General features: G+C 39.0%; 1 protein-coding gene across 1 annotated transcript; it reads left to right on the forward strand.

Moving 5' to 3' along the window:
• The first annotated feature begins 2716 nt into the window (after window positions 1-2716).
• GTPBP10 (GTP binding protein 10) lies at window positions 2717-13704 on the forward strand. Its single transcript, XM_088533562.1, is given in 11 exon segments — window positions 2717-2785; window positions 3161-3354; window positions 3447-3538; window positions 4700-4844; window positions 7261-7334; window positions 7544-7596; window positions 11048-11155; window positions 11655-11732; window positions 12657-12675; window positions 12678-12779; window positions 13470-13704. Coding segments are annotated over 11 exon segments (1119 nt in total). The 5' UTR covers window positions 2717-2752; the 3' UTR covers window positions 13691-13704.
• Window positions 13705-14052: the final 348 nt, after the last annotated feature.

Below are 14052 nucleotides of genomic sequence, written 5' to 3' on the forward strand. Positions count from 1 at the left end.
CATACAGGAGCATTTGAAGCTGCAGAGCAGAAAAAGCAGGAACTGAAGTATTCTCTAGCACAAAGCTCAGAATACACACAGACTGTGTAAAACAGTTCAGAGAATTTTAATATGCCAGCAGCCATCTGTATGACTAAATTATGGCTATCTCTGTGACTACACATCTGCACACTCCTACATAAACAGGATTCACTGAAAAATTGAGTCACCCTCTGTACCACTAATCAGAAATACAGTCATTTTTAGCATTGTATATGAGCAACCGTGTACATTGGGGTATAAAAGACTCCAAAAAATGCATAACAGCACATCTCAAAGGAAGTATTTTATTAAGTTGCTTGATTTCCTGCTCTTGTTGGCATGAGCTTTCTTGGTGCTGAAATGAATCTAGTGTTAATGTCAATGGACACTTCACCTGTTAACAATGCAGAGACCAGTTTTGCTCTGTCTCTCCTTTTTCAACTTAAGCTGTTGATTGCTTTCATCCTGTTCAGTTAACCTTAGTATCTCTGCTGGTATCTCTGGGAAGTCTACACATGAACCTGTTGTTGGATGCGACCTTCTGCTGTGTGTCAATAAGCTCAGCCTAAGGCTTTTAAGCATAAGCATTTAAGGCTCTGCTAGCCAGCAAGCTATGGACCCTGCTACTCTCAACAGCCCTCTTAATATCTGCAGCTTCTCGCATTTTCCATCTCACCTAACTATTCTCTTGCTAATCCCCCTTCTTCACCCTTTTCTACATAATACCACACCATATGCTTTAGTCAAGCGGCACAAGCACAGCCTAACCTGTGTGCATTTAAGGATATCTCATCTTCGCTTACTACCCAGATCAGACTCCCGAATCTTTCGCATATTATAAAGCTTAAATCTGCACAAAGTATTCTGCTGGCGTATTCGTAAGCATCTGCATCGCAACGTAGGACAGAAATGTTCTCCTGAATAGGTTCACAGAGTTCCCCGCCACCACAGAAAGCTCCCCTGCACAGTCTCCTCATATGCTGTTTTTGCTCCCACTAATTTCATGGAAAAGCTGTTTCAGAATGTGATTTCACTACTGACTATAAACATTATTTTAATTTACGAACTAAATTTATTAGTAAATAGTATGTATTTGTTCTTGCGCCAACCTTGTCCTGCAAATTAAATGGTTTTCATCCCTCATGTTTGCTTTCCTGCTATATTTTTAGACAGCACTCACAGCCCCCCTCTTTGTTTTATTCAAGTAAACAAGCAGAGCCCAGTCTATAATCTTTTCATATGAAAGGCTCTCATTCCCTCCAATGATCCTTCTGGGTTTTCTTTACCTTTGTTTCCGCTCAACACTTGTGACTTATTTAGAACTACAGAAAAATTGCTTAGAAATGATCACAGTCCCCAATGAAATCTCAACAGGGTCTTAAAAGAAAAAAGGAACTAAAACCTCCCTACTTCACCCAGAAGCACATCTCCTGAAATGTTCTCACTACCAGATTTCATCAGCACGTTCTTACCAATTGCACCAGGGATAGCAGGAAAATATTAATGATCCCCAAACCACCCCTCGAAACCTTTTAACTTCTTCCTGTACAACCTTAACTGTGGCTATCTCACTTTATGGTTTCTACCCTAATTGCCATGTTCTCATGCCTTCCCAGGTGATACGATATCAAACGCTTTATTGAGGTGTTTTTTTTTCTAGATCTATATATCTGTGGTAAACCTCTCTCTTCTAAAACTTTGCATGCAATTTAGACTTGACCTACAGGTCTGTGGTTGGCCACATCACTTTTCTCTTTTTAAATATTAAGCAATTACAGCTCAGTTTCAGCCCACTTAAGTTTAAAACCTGGGCTGAGAGACAGGGATACACAGGGAGCCGTTCAAGACGATTTGCTCTCTGTAGATGCCTCTCTTCACCAGTTCAGCGCATACACAGCACAACACTTTTGTAACCTGCTTTTATTATGTAGAAAAAAAAATCAGGTGATGCACCTATTTTAAGTTTCAAATTACTCTAAAAGGTAGTGACTCCCCTGAAGTTGCCTACAAATGAATTTAAGAAAATATTTCCTACTGTAAAGCTTGAAAGAGGTGAAAGATAGGATTTGAATATTTACTCCTTTCATGACAATTGATGCCTTAGAAAAAATATGTTAGTAATAACTAGAAAAAAAAACGCTTCTACATAAAGACTTATGGAAGAATTTGGGAGAGGGGAGGGTTTTCAGCACTTCCACTTTCAACACTGTGATCCTTTCCCTGAAAAAAAATAACTTCTTTTAAAGCTCAGGCCCCGTTTGCTGAACACTTCAGCACTTTGTTCAACAGCCTGTCCGGGACCCAGCTGCTGAGGCAGAGCCAGGGGTTCATTTCGAATCTAATCGCAGAGAGATTAAAAAAAAAAAAAAAAAAAAGCTTCTAGGGAAGCTGCCGGTACCTCCCCCCCGAACACCCCAGCGCTCCCCGGTTTGGGGATGTAGGGTTAGAAGAACCAGGCGGGGAACGAGCCCTGCGTCCCGCCGTGACAGCGGCCCCGCCACCGCTCCCCGCGGCGGCATCGCGGGGCAGGGACGGGGACGACCCCGCAGCGGCGCCCGAGGCGGGAAATGGCGGCGCATGCGCAGGGCGCGGGCCCGCCTCGTCCGCGCGGCCGAGCCCGTAATGGCGGCCGCCGCCGCAGCGCAGTGAGTGTGGAACGACCCCGCCGCGTCTCGCCCCGCCGCCCGCCCCGCGCCTCAGGGGCCGCGCTGGCCTCCCTGCCGGCTCCACCATGGTGCGGGGCAGCGGGGCGGTGCTGCGGAAGGTCAGTGCGGGCGGGCGCGGGAGGCAGCGCTGGCGCCGCGGCGGGGCCCACGGCTCTCGCTTCGGGCGCAGGGCCCCGCAGGGAGGGCCGGGGTCCGCCGAAAGGCCGCAGGCCCTCCTGCCCGGGCCTGTGTGCGGGCCGGGCCTGGGAGTGCGGCGGAGTGGTGAATGCCTCCCCCGTTAAAAGAACTGTAAAAGTCACGTTGAGGAGGGTTGGGTGTCTGCTTCCCGAGCTTGCTTCCCTCTTGTTTGCCAACACTTCTGCGTAAAAGAGCCTTGCAGGCGGTGTTGACCGCTTCGTTTTTAGCAGCTGTGTAAGGCAAATAGAAATGCCGAAGCGCACGCCCCGCTCACGTGAGACGCGCTGTTCCCTCAGTACGGCGGCTTCATCGACGCCCTGCGGCTCTACGTGCGGGGCGGCAGCGGCGGCATGGGCTACCCGCGCCTCGGCGGCGAGGGCGGCCGCGGCGGCGACGTGTGGCTCGTGGCGCAGGAGCGCGCCACGCTCAAGGGCATCAAGCAGCGCCATCCCCACAAGCGCTTCGTCGCGGGCAGCGGCGCCAACAGCAGGTGAGGACGCGCTCGGCGAGGGCCCCCAGCTGCCTCGCTGCCAGGGAGCGAAAAGCCACCGGAGTCACTCGGCGTTCTTTAACTTCTCCCAGCGTTCGAGCGCTCAAAGGTGAAAAAGGAAAAGACTGCGAAGTCCATGTGCCCCTGGGGGTTTCAGTCCTCTGTGAAGATGGAAAGCAGATCGGTAAGCGCTTCTGGGGTTCTTTCAGTGTCTAGTAGATACCGTTGTATTTATTGATGGCATCTAGCAAACTTCTCATGCTTCTAAAACACAGCATCTTAGAATTACATATGCCCCCAAATATAGATATTTCTTTTTGCTTTTCTTGGGCAAATCAATACTGACAAAAATTACACTGCAGCAGTTGCTGAAAAAGAAAGTTCCTCTTTGAGAAACTAGGGGTAATTAGTTTGCATTGCTATATTCAGCAGAAAGAGAATTTCTTTACCAGCAAACGTGAAAGGTTGGAAGTTGTACAGAGTCCCCATTAATGACCCTGCATAAATCAGGTGTCCATGAACCAAGTCAAGTGACCCTCTAACTTTACTGAAGTAGAAAATTGCTTTAAAAAGATCAAGATCCTTTTTGTATGTCAGCATTTCAGGTTATGTAAAATGTTTATAATCTGTTTTTTTAAAAGTGTTTGGTGTTAACTTGGACGATCCCTTTGAAAAGAGGGATCTTGAAATACCTCTCCATAGTTTCTTCGCAGTTTCTCAGTGTTTCTACTCACACTACCCAGAGTTCCAACTGAAGTCACAAATGGCTCTACATGCTTAGCTAATGGCAAAATATGTTATAGGTATGTAGGTAAAGTAGATATCATATTACATAAACAAATACTGTGTTTTTTTTTTTAAAAAAAAAAAACTTAATCTAAGAGGCCAAGGTAGATCTTAATGGAAAAATGTGGAACATCTGAGTCTTGTGTATGTGTGATGTGTGTAAGAATTACGTATCTGTAATTCAAGGTGCATTTTTTATTTTTATTTTTGAATCAAAACTGCTGTCAATAACTACAACTATTGAAAAATACCTTCAAATTTAATTTTGGATTGTATTGGAAGCTTCAGAACTGTCATCTTAGCCATGCTTTGCCTGTCTGTACTTAGCAATTCTTCCTGACATTAATAATACTTTCCCTTCTGGTATAGAATTTGGTGTATGCTTGGTCTTATTTGTTTTGAAGCAAAGAAGGGACTCTGTTAACCCATCAGTGCACAGGTCTTTCAGGGAATCTTAATGAGAATTCTCCCTTCAATAAGGGAGACACATTTAAGTGGGAGAATCAGTACTGAATTATTGTGGGGAATCATGCTTTTTCATTAATGAATTTATTTTCAGGAGAGCTTAATACAGCAGGAGAGAGGTGCCTGGTAGCTCGAGGAGGTCTCGGAGGCTCTTTGGCCACAAACTTCCTGCCTTGCAAGGGTCAGAAGCGAATTGTTCATCTTGACTTAAAACTTATAGCAGATGTAGGCTTAGTTGGGTGAGTACTGTAACTGTGTATTGAAGTTTGAGAGTTGAGATGTCAGAAAATGAAGTAGAAAATTTCAAACAAGGTTGCCAAGGAATTCTACAGTTTGGGGAATGAGTGTCAGTGTGGGTTTGTCTTGGTGCTTAAATTACATGCAGCTTACAAAAATCAAATACTGTTTAAGCACCATTAAAATTGATTCAAATCAGTATTAAAATTTGGCAAATATTGGTTACACTTTTGTGGATTTGTTTGGTTTCTTGCATCAGGGTCATTAAACAAAATTATTGAGTTTAGCAGTTGAAGTGATTATCATAATGTTTAATCAGTATTTATGAAGTAAGTAGGAGGTGCAAAATAAAGTCAAGATGCTACCCATATTGCAGCTCCCACTTCATGCTACTGGCACAAGTGGATCTTTTTGGTAGTGCTATTCATAAAAAATTCAAAGGACAGGTAGTCAGCCCTCCCAAATGAACAGGATGGAACATTGGAAGGAAGTAATTACAAACTAGAACTGAAGAAATTCCATTAGTTTTGCTTTGGTGCTTTTCAGTGTTGGTGATTAATAGTAAAACTTTTTTTTTTTTTGAGAAAGCTTTTAACAAACTAAAACTGTAAAGTGTTGGTTTATATAGCATCAATTAATGTGTTTTTCCCCTCTGTTCCTTATTTATGAAAGCTCTGAAAAGCATAAAATGAGAAAAGCTATTCTAGAAGGAAAAAAAAATCTTAACTAGTATATGCTTTTCTAAGTATTATACCCTTAAAGCATGGAGACTTGAAGACAGCATGATTTGCTAGCTAAAAGATTCTTATTTCTTTATTAGAAATAGATTAACAGCTCTGTTAATATCAGATTCATATGAAATTCTGTCATTTTCAAAATGTCTTCAGTACTTTTTATGCAAAATTTTTCTGCCTTTGGAGCTTCTGAAAAATCGTGGAGCTTTATAACATTATTATAAAACTGCTTACGACTGCCTCTTTAGTCCTGTAGTTTGGTTTGTATTTTAGCTGACATTTTCACTGTAAAAAGCATGGAAAAAGTCATTATCAATTAATTAGAGGAGAATCTTATTTTCCTTTGGAGAGTATGAATCAATCTCTGGTACTTTGTTATTGTACTTTGATCTCTTTGAGTTTGTTTTTATTATTTCAGAAGATTTACAAGTGCTTAAAAAAAACCTGTAGGCTTGAGAAAGGGTCATCAAGGTTTGGGTACAGGTTGTGATGCATAGTATAGGTTGCAATCTAAACTTCAAAGAGTATATTGTGCGTCACTGGGAGCAAAATGCTTGCCTGAGGATATGACGAGAGTAACCTTCCAAAATGCCTTTAAGGCATCTTTCAAGATCAGAGGGCATTAAAATTACCCTCAGTAATTTTTCTGCTATAAAAAGAGTCATTAGATCTCTTTCTTGATGAAAAGTAAAGCCCCTTAATGTAAGATTGATCTTGTTTTTTTTCATTAGCTCATGTTCTCATTAGCTGTTCTGTTAACAGGTTGTTACTAGTGTATATATTGAAAAGCAGAGCATTAGCTTTATGTGTGTGTCGCCTTTTCAGTGACATGTGCCTTTCTATACCCAGTTGCCCATTGACACAGATTTCTTTGGTCACTGGTAAGGAAATGTGCAGTAACCGACTGTCAATGGAACTTGAACAGAAGTCCAGTGTGGTTTCCAGTTTGTGACAGATGGCTTTGAAGCGGGACTCTAGTCCCTACTCTGCCTAGAATATTAGCTTGCGGTTTTGTATTGATCAAGGCTTCTGTGTCTTTCACAACTCAGCTTAACCTATAAAATTTTCAGTTGTAACTTATGTTTCTGTTTCAGCAAATAGTTATACTCCCTGGATTACTTTTTATTTATTTATTTTTGTGAAAGATACTGCTTCTGTTAAGGGACTTTGTTGTTGTTGTTTGTTGTTTTCTTTAGTATAGGTATACCTATAGTATAGTAGTTTAGTATAGTATCAGGTATAGCTGATTCTTATAAAGGAAGGAATTGCAAAAGTCAGGTCTCACCAACCAGCTTTTGGGGTTTCACAGGTATGTTTTATTTAGAAAATTAGCAATGGCAGGTGGAGAATGAAAACAGGAATACAGAATGCTGCTTTTCTTTCCATGTGACTTTGAAAGATTTCTCAAGTCTGTTGTAGGTGCAAATATGCTTGTATACCTTGCCTGCCTGCAGCCCTGGGAAGCATTGTAGTATTCATAAAAATGAAAAATGGCTCAGAACTTATTAAAACCCACAAATCTTAATGATTTGTGTTTGCCCCCCCCCCCCCAAAAAAAAAAAAAAAAAAGTCTTCATGGAAATAAGCCTGTAGCAATGAGGTTGCATAAAGTATATTTGGTAATAAGATACAGAGATATCACATAATTATTTATTTACCATATCAATGCTCACTTTCCTTCTAGGTTTCCAAATGCAGGAAAGTCATCTCTACTAAGCAAAGTCTCTCATGCCAAGCCTCAGATTGCAGATTATGCATGTAAGCTTATATTCTTGTTTTTACTGCAGTAGCATTTCATAAGAGTAAAAAGTCTTTTCTATGTCTTGGTTTGCAGGTTTATAATAGAAAACTGGAAATAACCGTATTATATGCTAAAATGTTGTACAAATTCTTAAATTCTAGAAATACTTAAAAGAGGTAACTTGCTGTTTCAGTATCCTTTTCCTTTCCTCTCTCCCTTTCTATAGTTACAACAATAAAGCCTGAACTGGGAAAGATCATGTATGCAGATTATAAGCAGGTTGGTATGAATGTTCATTTTTGTTGTTCGTTATAAGTGCATATAATGGCATGTTATGTTGTTTAACACCCTTTCAGAAAGAAAAAAGGAAACTTCCTACTTGTATTTTTTCTGATACGTATATATCATGTGCACATATTTAATATACTTTTATTTATTTCTTTTTTTTTTTAGTTAAAAAAAGTAAAATGATACAGAGTGAGGGTGATTGCCCTAGCAGCCAGGATAGTGCAGTACCTGGATCTGGTTCCATATGCTATAGGCGGCAGCTCAGGAAGGCTGGTGGTACTTCCTGCCCCACTGCCTTGGTTTTTGTCAAGCCAGCTCTAACCAGGTTCTTCTGGTAAAAGCAGGACATAGTTCTGTGGTGCGTGGAACCCTTTTGGCAGTATCTGCTGGGCTGGGGAGGAGAATTTGCTCAACCCAAAGTGAGACTGTGACAGTTTTCTTGCAGGTAGATTTTGATGCAGAATTGGGCCCCAGGTTTATATAGAGCTACAGTAAACATCTTGATTCTTCAAGCTTCTTTGATGTATTTTTTTTAAAGTATGTATGAGCTCATTGCTTCCAAGATAAAAGGCAAATGCATAAAAGGGTGGCAGATGAGTTAACAAAAAGCATGCTTCAGATATAAAAGAGAGGAAACTCTTTTCCTCTTCAGAATCAATAATCTTAGGGGATTGAGTAGCTGGTGCTTGAAATCTGCATTTATTCAAATTAGGCAAAGAAGTCCATACTGTTATTTCTTTGTATCGAGCTTCCTTTTCCCCATATTCCCTGCAAATGGTGCTTTGGGTCACAGTTAAAGGTTCAGAGAGCTTAAAATGCAGAATTTGGTATCTCAGCACTTAATTTTTGAGCAGCCGTGGTATTTGTTAATTTTATCTAATGCTTATATAGTCCGTTTTTTTACTACCTGTCTTTTGAGTATATTAAAATAGAATTAGCCGGTACAAATACGAAACATAATGCTCTGGTATTCTTAACGTTACTTATTACTTACCAGACGATTACAGATGAAAATTAGCACCCACCTTATTTTACAGAGCAGAGGATTATAAGAGTGAGTAGCGCGCTGCAGTTTCATGAGAATTAAGTACTTTTTTCCCATGGCAAATAACAGCTAGATGTATACACATATCTTTTGTTTTGTTTTAGCAAAGCAAGTAACCAAGATTTGTCTATGATGATATGTTAAAATAATATCTCATTACACACATGCTTTAAATTAAGATTTACAGACATCAGAAAAATACTGAGCAAGTACAGAAATGCAGAATCCTGGAGAAGTTTTTTTTAAAGAAGATTTGAAAATTTCAAGAGACTTATTTAATTTGATTTTTTTTAGCTATTGTTTGATCGTAAAAAATAATCTCATTTTTGTTGGCTGGACTTTATTTGGAGTACTGTTTACTAAGCAATAAGATGAATAAATTAGCAATTGAATCCTTTGAAACAGTTGTAATATTGTTCAAAGTATTTTAACAAATTGTGTAATAAAGGAGGTATGTCTTTTTCTAAGCATCAAAGGGAAAAATTTCATAACCCATTTTATTCCCTAGTTAAGAGTAACTTATTCTGGAAAACTATACTGCAAATAACAGGTTTGTTTATAGCCTTTGGAAAAGTTCCTGCAGGGAGTCAGAAACTGTCGCCTGTGCTGCTGGAATAGGATATTCCTGCAGGAAAACTGCTCTCGCTCCGGCTTTCCTTTCCGCAGTCTGACGTCACCTTTTGCTGCTGGCTGATTCTGGAGTTCATTGTTTTTATACCACAGTGTTAGGTGCTGAATGAAAACTGTAAGCACTATTCTAAGTCAAGGGAGGTAGTGGCTGTCATTGAAGTAAGCATCTGTGACCAATGGGGTATTTCAGATCTCAGTCTGGCTGCTCTGAAAACAGCAACAAAAGAACAATTCAAAGCAGTAATTAAAGCGACTATCCTCTCCCTCTCTCAACAGGCTCATCTATTTATTCCTATTCCTTATTCCTAACTACCTTTTTTTTTCCCCCTATTAGACATTGAAATATGTAAGAAAATGTGTAGCAATTGGTTTGTTTCATCATAGTGTGTTATGAAGGACAAAACAGATGCAAGGTACCTGTTGCCTTTTGAGTCTGGTACTTGGGGCAGGGAGGAAATTGAGATACAAAGACAAAAAAGTAGAAGATCCAAATAGGAGTTTGAGCTCAGATCTTAGCTTAGATCTTCCACTGGATTGTAGAAACTGGCAGAACCTTTTCTTTCTTCTGCCAAAATATGTGAACAGCATGCTGCTTTGAGAGAATCTGAGTTTATTTATAAGCCCTGTTAAAAAAAAAAAAAAATGTTCTTTGAAAGACTGCTAAAGGTGGTGGTGGTGGTGGTTTTATACACCACCCAAACACATCACACCTGCAGGTGGTTGCCCCTGTTCCAAGTCTCTAGCTTGTTTCTTGTTGCAAGTCTGTGATTCGCCCACTGGAATCTCAAATCTCTGTAAGTCAAAAATTCAGAGGCAAAGCTTGAAATGCATAAGAAAAGCATAATGTTCACAAGGTAGTGAGCACCATGGCAGGTGAGTGGGAGTGAAACTCGCCAGCAAGATAGGGAGCATTGGTCCACCAGAAGGCTCTATCCTACAGTAGATAGCAAAGTGGAAATTTTATTGTGTGCTGGCTTTGGGCCCAGCTTTGAAGCCTTTCTTTGTCCCTTGTGATAGCTTTTTTCGAGTTACTGAATAGAGTTTGAGTTTTTTACTATTATCCTGCTGTTCTTCCACCTGTCTTAACTGTCCCTCGGTGATGTGGACAGCTCTCCCAGTCAGTAGAGAAAATGACAGATCTTGGTCTGTTTTGACAGTCCCTGCTGGTCTCTGGTTGACAGCTGGTGTACCACTCAATCTAATTGCAGTTTAAGAGGAGAAGAGAAAGTCTTGGAGTTGTTTGTGTTTAGGGGAGCAACGTTACATTGGTTTGCATTTGGTAAAATGAATCTTTGTAGCTACAAAGATCAGACTTCCATTTTCTTTTCCTGTGACGGTTTGATTTCTGTATGACTTGATAACCTTAATCTGCCTGCTCTCCAGAATTTGCTTTATTCTCGGGTAGCAAGTAACTTTTTGAAGATCTTTACTGAGGTATTATTATCCTTTATTTTTGCTAGTTGACAAATAGCTATAAATGAATAGATGAAGATGAGGATTGCAGTTTCTCTGTAATAGTAGCATTTCCTTTAAACCTGATAACAGATTTTAAATGTATTGAAATGGCCAATGCAGGCTGCTGGAAAACTGCTCTCCTCTGCTATTCCAAGGAATATGTACTCGTAAAGGAAGTCTCAAAGTAGGTGCATTTCTAACACTTCTCTGTCCCGAGTTCGCTTGTCTGTATAAAATCATAGTACATATTGATAGTCCAAACTCACCATTTTTGCCTAATTTTGCTTTTATTTGAAAATTCTCTTTTCTTAGATTTCAGTAGCTGATCTGCCGGGACTGATTGAAGGTGCACATGCAAACAGAGGAATGGGCCACAAATTTCTCAAACATATAGAAAGAACAAAACAGCTTCTCTTGGTTGTAAGTGAAATAAAACTTAGAGCTTAGTGAAATCAAAGGCAGTGCATTAAGTATATTTTAATTGAAGTATATTTGGAAAATCACGTTTGCAATTGCATGTTTCAGGATAAGTGAATGTACAATGTTGTTTTTAGAATGGAAAGCTTGAATAACTTGATGATAAATTCAGTCCTTAAATAGAATTTATTTTCAAGTTTGCCAAGTAATTTACATCTGGGAAGTGTTCCAAACATAGATAAGGCAAGTGTTGTTTTTTTTTTTAAGCAATTAGATACCCTCACAAAAGAGGTTTAGAAACCAACACCTTAAGGAACATGCTGCCGAAACCAGTCACTTTTTGTCGACAGCATGCGTGATTTCTATTTTGGTGGATAGATGCTTTGTTGTTTGCCTAGGAATTAGGGCGTACTCCTGGACATTTTATTGCAGAGTAGTTGATGCAGAGTACCCTGATACTGTGACATAAACTGCAGAGCTTGTTGTTGTTTAACTTTTTCAGGTTGATGTATCTGGGTTTCAACTGTCTAACAAGACTCGTTTCAGAACAGCCTTTGAAACTATACTGCTTCTAACAAAGGTACTTCTCATTTTCCTCATTGTTGGTTGTAGTTCTTCTTGAGCCTAAAGGGGCAATTATACAGGTTTGATTAAGAAGTTTCAAATCTTAATGTGATTGCTGGATTTATGAGGCCAGTTAACAAGTTCAAAATTACCTGGAATTATGAAACTTCTATTTTATTGTTCCTGTTGGAACTGTTTTGCTTTATATAAACTGCAGCATCTGAAAGATACTTCTTACAGTCAAGCTAAGGTTTATTAAAAAAAAAAAAAAACACACCTTTTCACTGCAGTTTGGTGGTCTTTTAGAAAGTAGAAATGGCAGGGATATAGTTAAGTCCCTGCCTTCATGCCCTTACTGCATATTCTAAGAGAGATGGAGGCACAGATGGGCTGCTAGGTGCAAGGTTTGCAAACTTCATTTCCTTTTGTCATGAAAACTATTTAATAACTCTTCTTTTTTTTTCTTCTGACTTCGTATAATGAGTCTTCCCCTATGTATTTATGTTTAGCTGCTTCATGCTAGTGCTTTTATGCCCAATATAAAGCATTGTCCATGAAAATGCTTAAGAATTGGAAATTGTCCAAAGGCTTTGCTAGTAAGCCTGAACTTTTTCTGAACAAATTGATTTTGTATATGAGCTTGTATAAATATCAGGAAAATAAATGAATAAAACTGTCATCCTTTTGCAGGAGGATGTTTCAGAACTGTCCAGACTGCTTACCTGAAACATCTGAATTTGAGAAAGCCATCACTGAATGTTTGTTAGAAGTGTTTTCCTCTGACAAATAACTTTCATACACCAACTTTGAGCACCTCAGTGCACCTCACAGGTGCTTACCCATGAGGAATCTTTAGACAAACAATTAAGAGACAAGGTGTAAAATTGAACTAGTATTTGTTAAACTACAAATACCAAGTCAAATTCACTTGTCTTTTAAGGAACTGGAACTGTACAAAGAAGACTTCTTAGAAAACCTGCACTTCTTGCCATTAATAAAATGGATTTGCCTGGTTCAAAGGATAACTTGAGTGAACTTATGAAACAACTACAGAATCCTCAAGGTAACTTGGACAAAAGTAATAATACATTTTCATGAGGGGTAACTTTGGGAGCATTGGCAAGGAGATGTTTGAATTTGAATTAATTTCAGGCTAATATATTTATTATTTGAATGTACTCTTTTAAGGCAGTTCTTGCATTTAGACATCTATTTATTTAGTGCTGGTTTCACTTTTGGGGATGTATTTAGGGGGGAAGAAAGTCTTTCTGAGCTAAGAAGATGTGGGAGTCCAGGTTACCTCAGATAACAATAACCCCTTGCTTTGATGGTTTCCCTACAGGCACTGCAGTATATAAAAATCTGTCATGTAACGACTGATCCAAGCACATAAAAATTTGAGGCAGCCCCATGTAGGTTTACTGTGTTTCAACTTTGTTATTTATACTGAGATGAAGTTCCTCCTACTTCTTGGAGCAGTGCCTAAAACACTGTGTCCCCCATATACTACTGCCTGAAGGAAGGGTGTAAGAACATTATGATGCAACTGCTATGTTAGTACCTGTCTTAAGGGATTTTTTTTTATTTAGCTATTTTTAAGACAAAATAGTATTTTTATTATATATTAATTCTAGCAATGTTTATTGTTGTCATTTATTTATTAAATTTTATTTTCCAAGTGCAATGGGATTTTATGGATTTTATTGTGATACACTGTGTGGGTTTTTTACTAACTCTCAGTATGCTGTTTCAGACTTCTTACATTTACTATCGGAAGAAGTGATTCCTGAGAGTACAATGAAGTTCAAAGATATAATTCCTGTATCAACATATACTGGCGAAGGAATTGAGGAACTGAAAACATGTATAAGAAAATCACTAGATGAAGTAGCAGAGAAGGAGAATGAAGACTATCAGAAAAAGAAACTACTACTTTTACAAACTTCAGGAGAAAAACTAATGAATAGGGGCTAGCATTTTTATGCATTTAGTGTTTACAAACATCTGAGTGGATAATGTATTTGTATTTTATCATAAATACAACTACTTGTCATGAAACAGGCCTTGATTTTGTTTCCTTCTGTCCTGAGACCACTGGTGTTTGAACCTTCTTGTTCAATTTTAAGTCAAAGCTAAAATGTTATTAGGTATACAAGAAATGGGCAATGTAAGACAACTGTTGCTCTCTGAAATGTGAACAATGTAATTCAAGAATATGGGATTTTTTTGAGGAAAAAATAATAGTTATAAAAATAATTTTCCTTTTTCTTGAGCATTTCATATGTTTTAGAACTTACCCAGACTCTTAAAATAAAAATTTATTTGAAATTCAAATT

Source organism: Tinamus guttatus, unplaced genomic scaffold (genome assembly GCF_059628265.1).
Source record: "Tinamus guttatus ecotype Peru unplaced genomic scaffold, ASM5962826v1 Tinamus_guttatus_pri_ptg000509l, whole genome shotgun sequence".
Lineage (NCBI taxonomy): Eukaryota > Metazoa > Chordata > Aves > Tinamiformes > Tinamidae > Tinamus > Tinamus guttatus.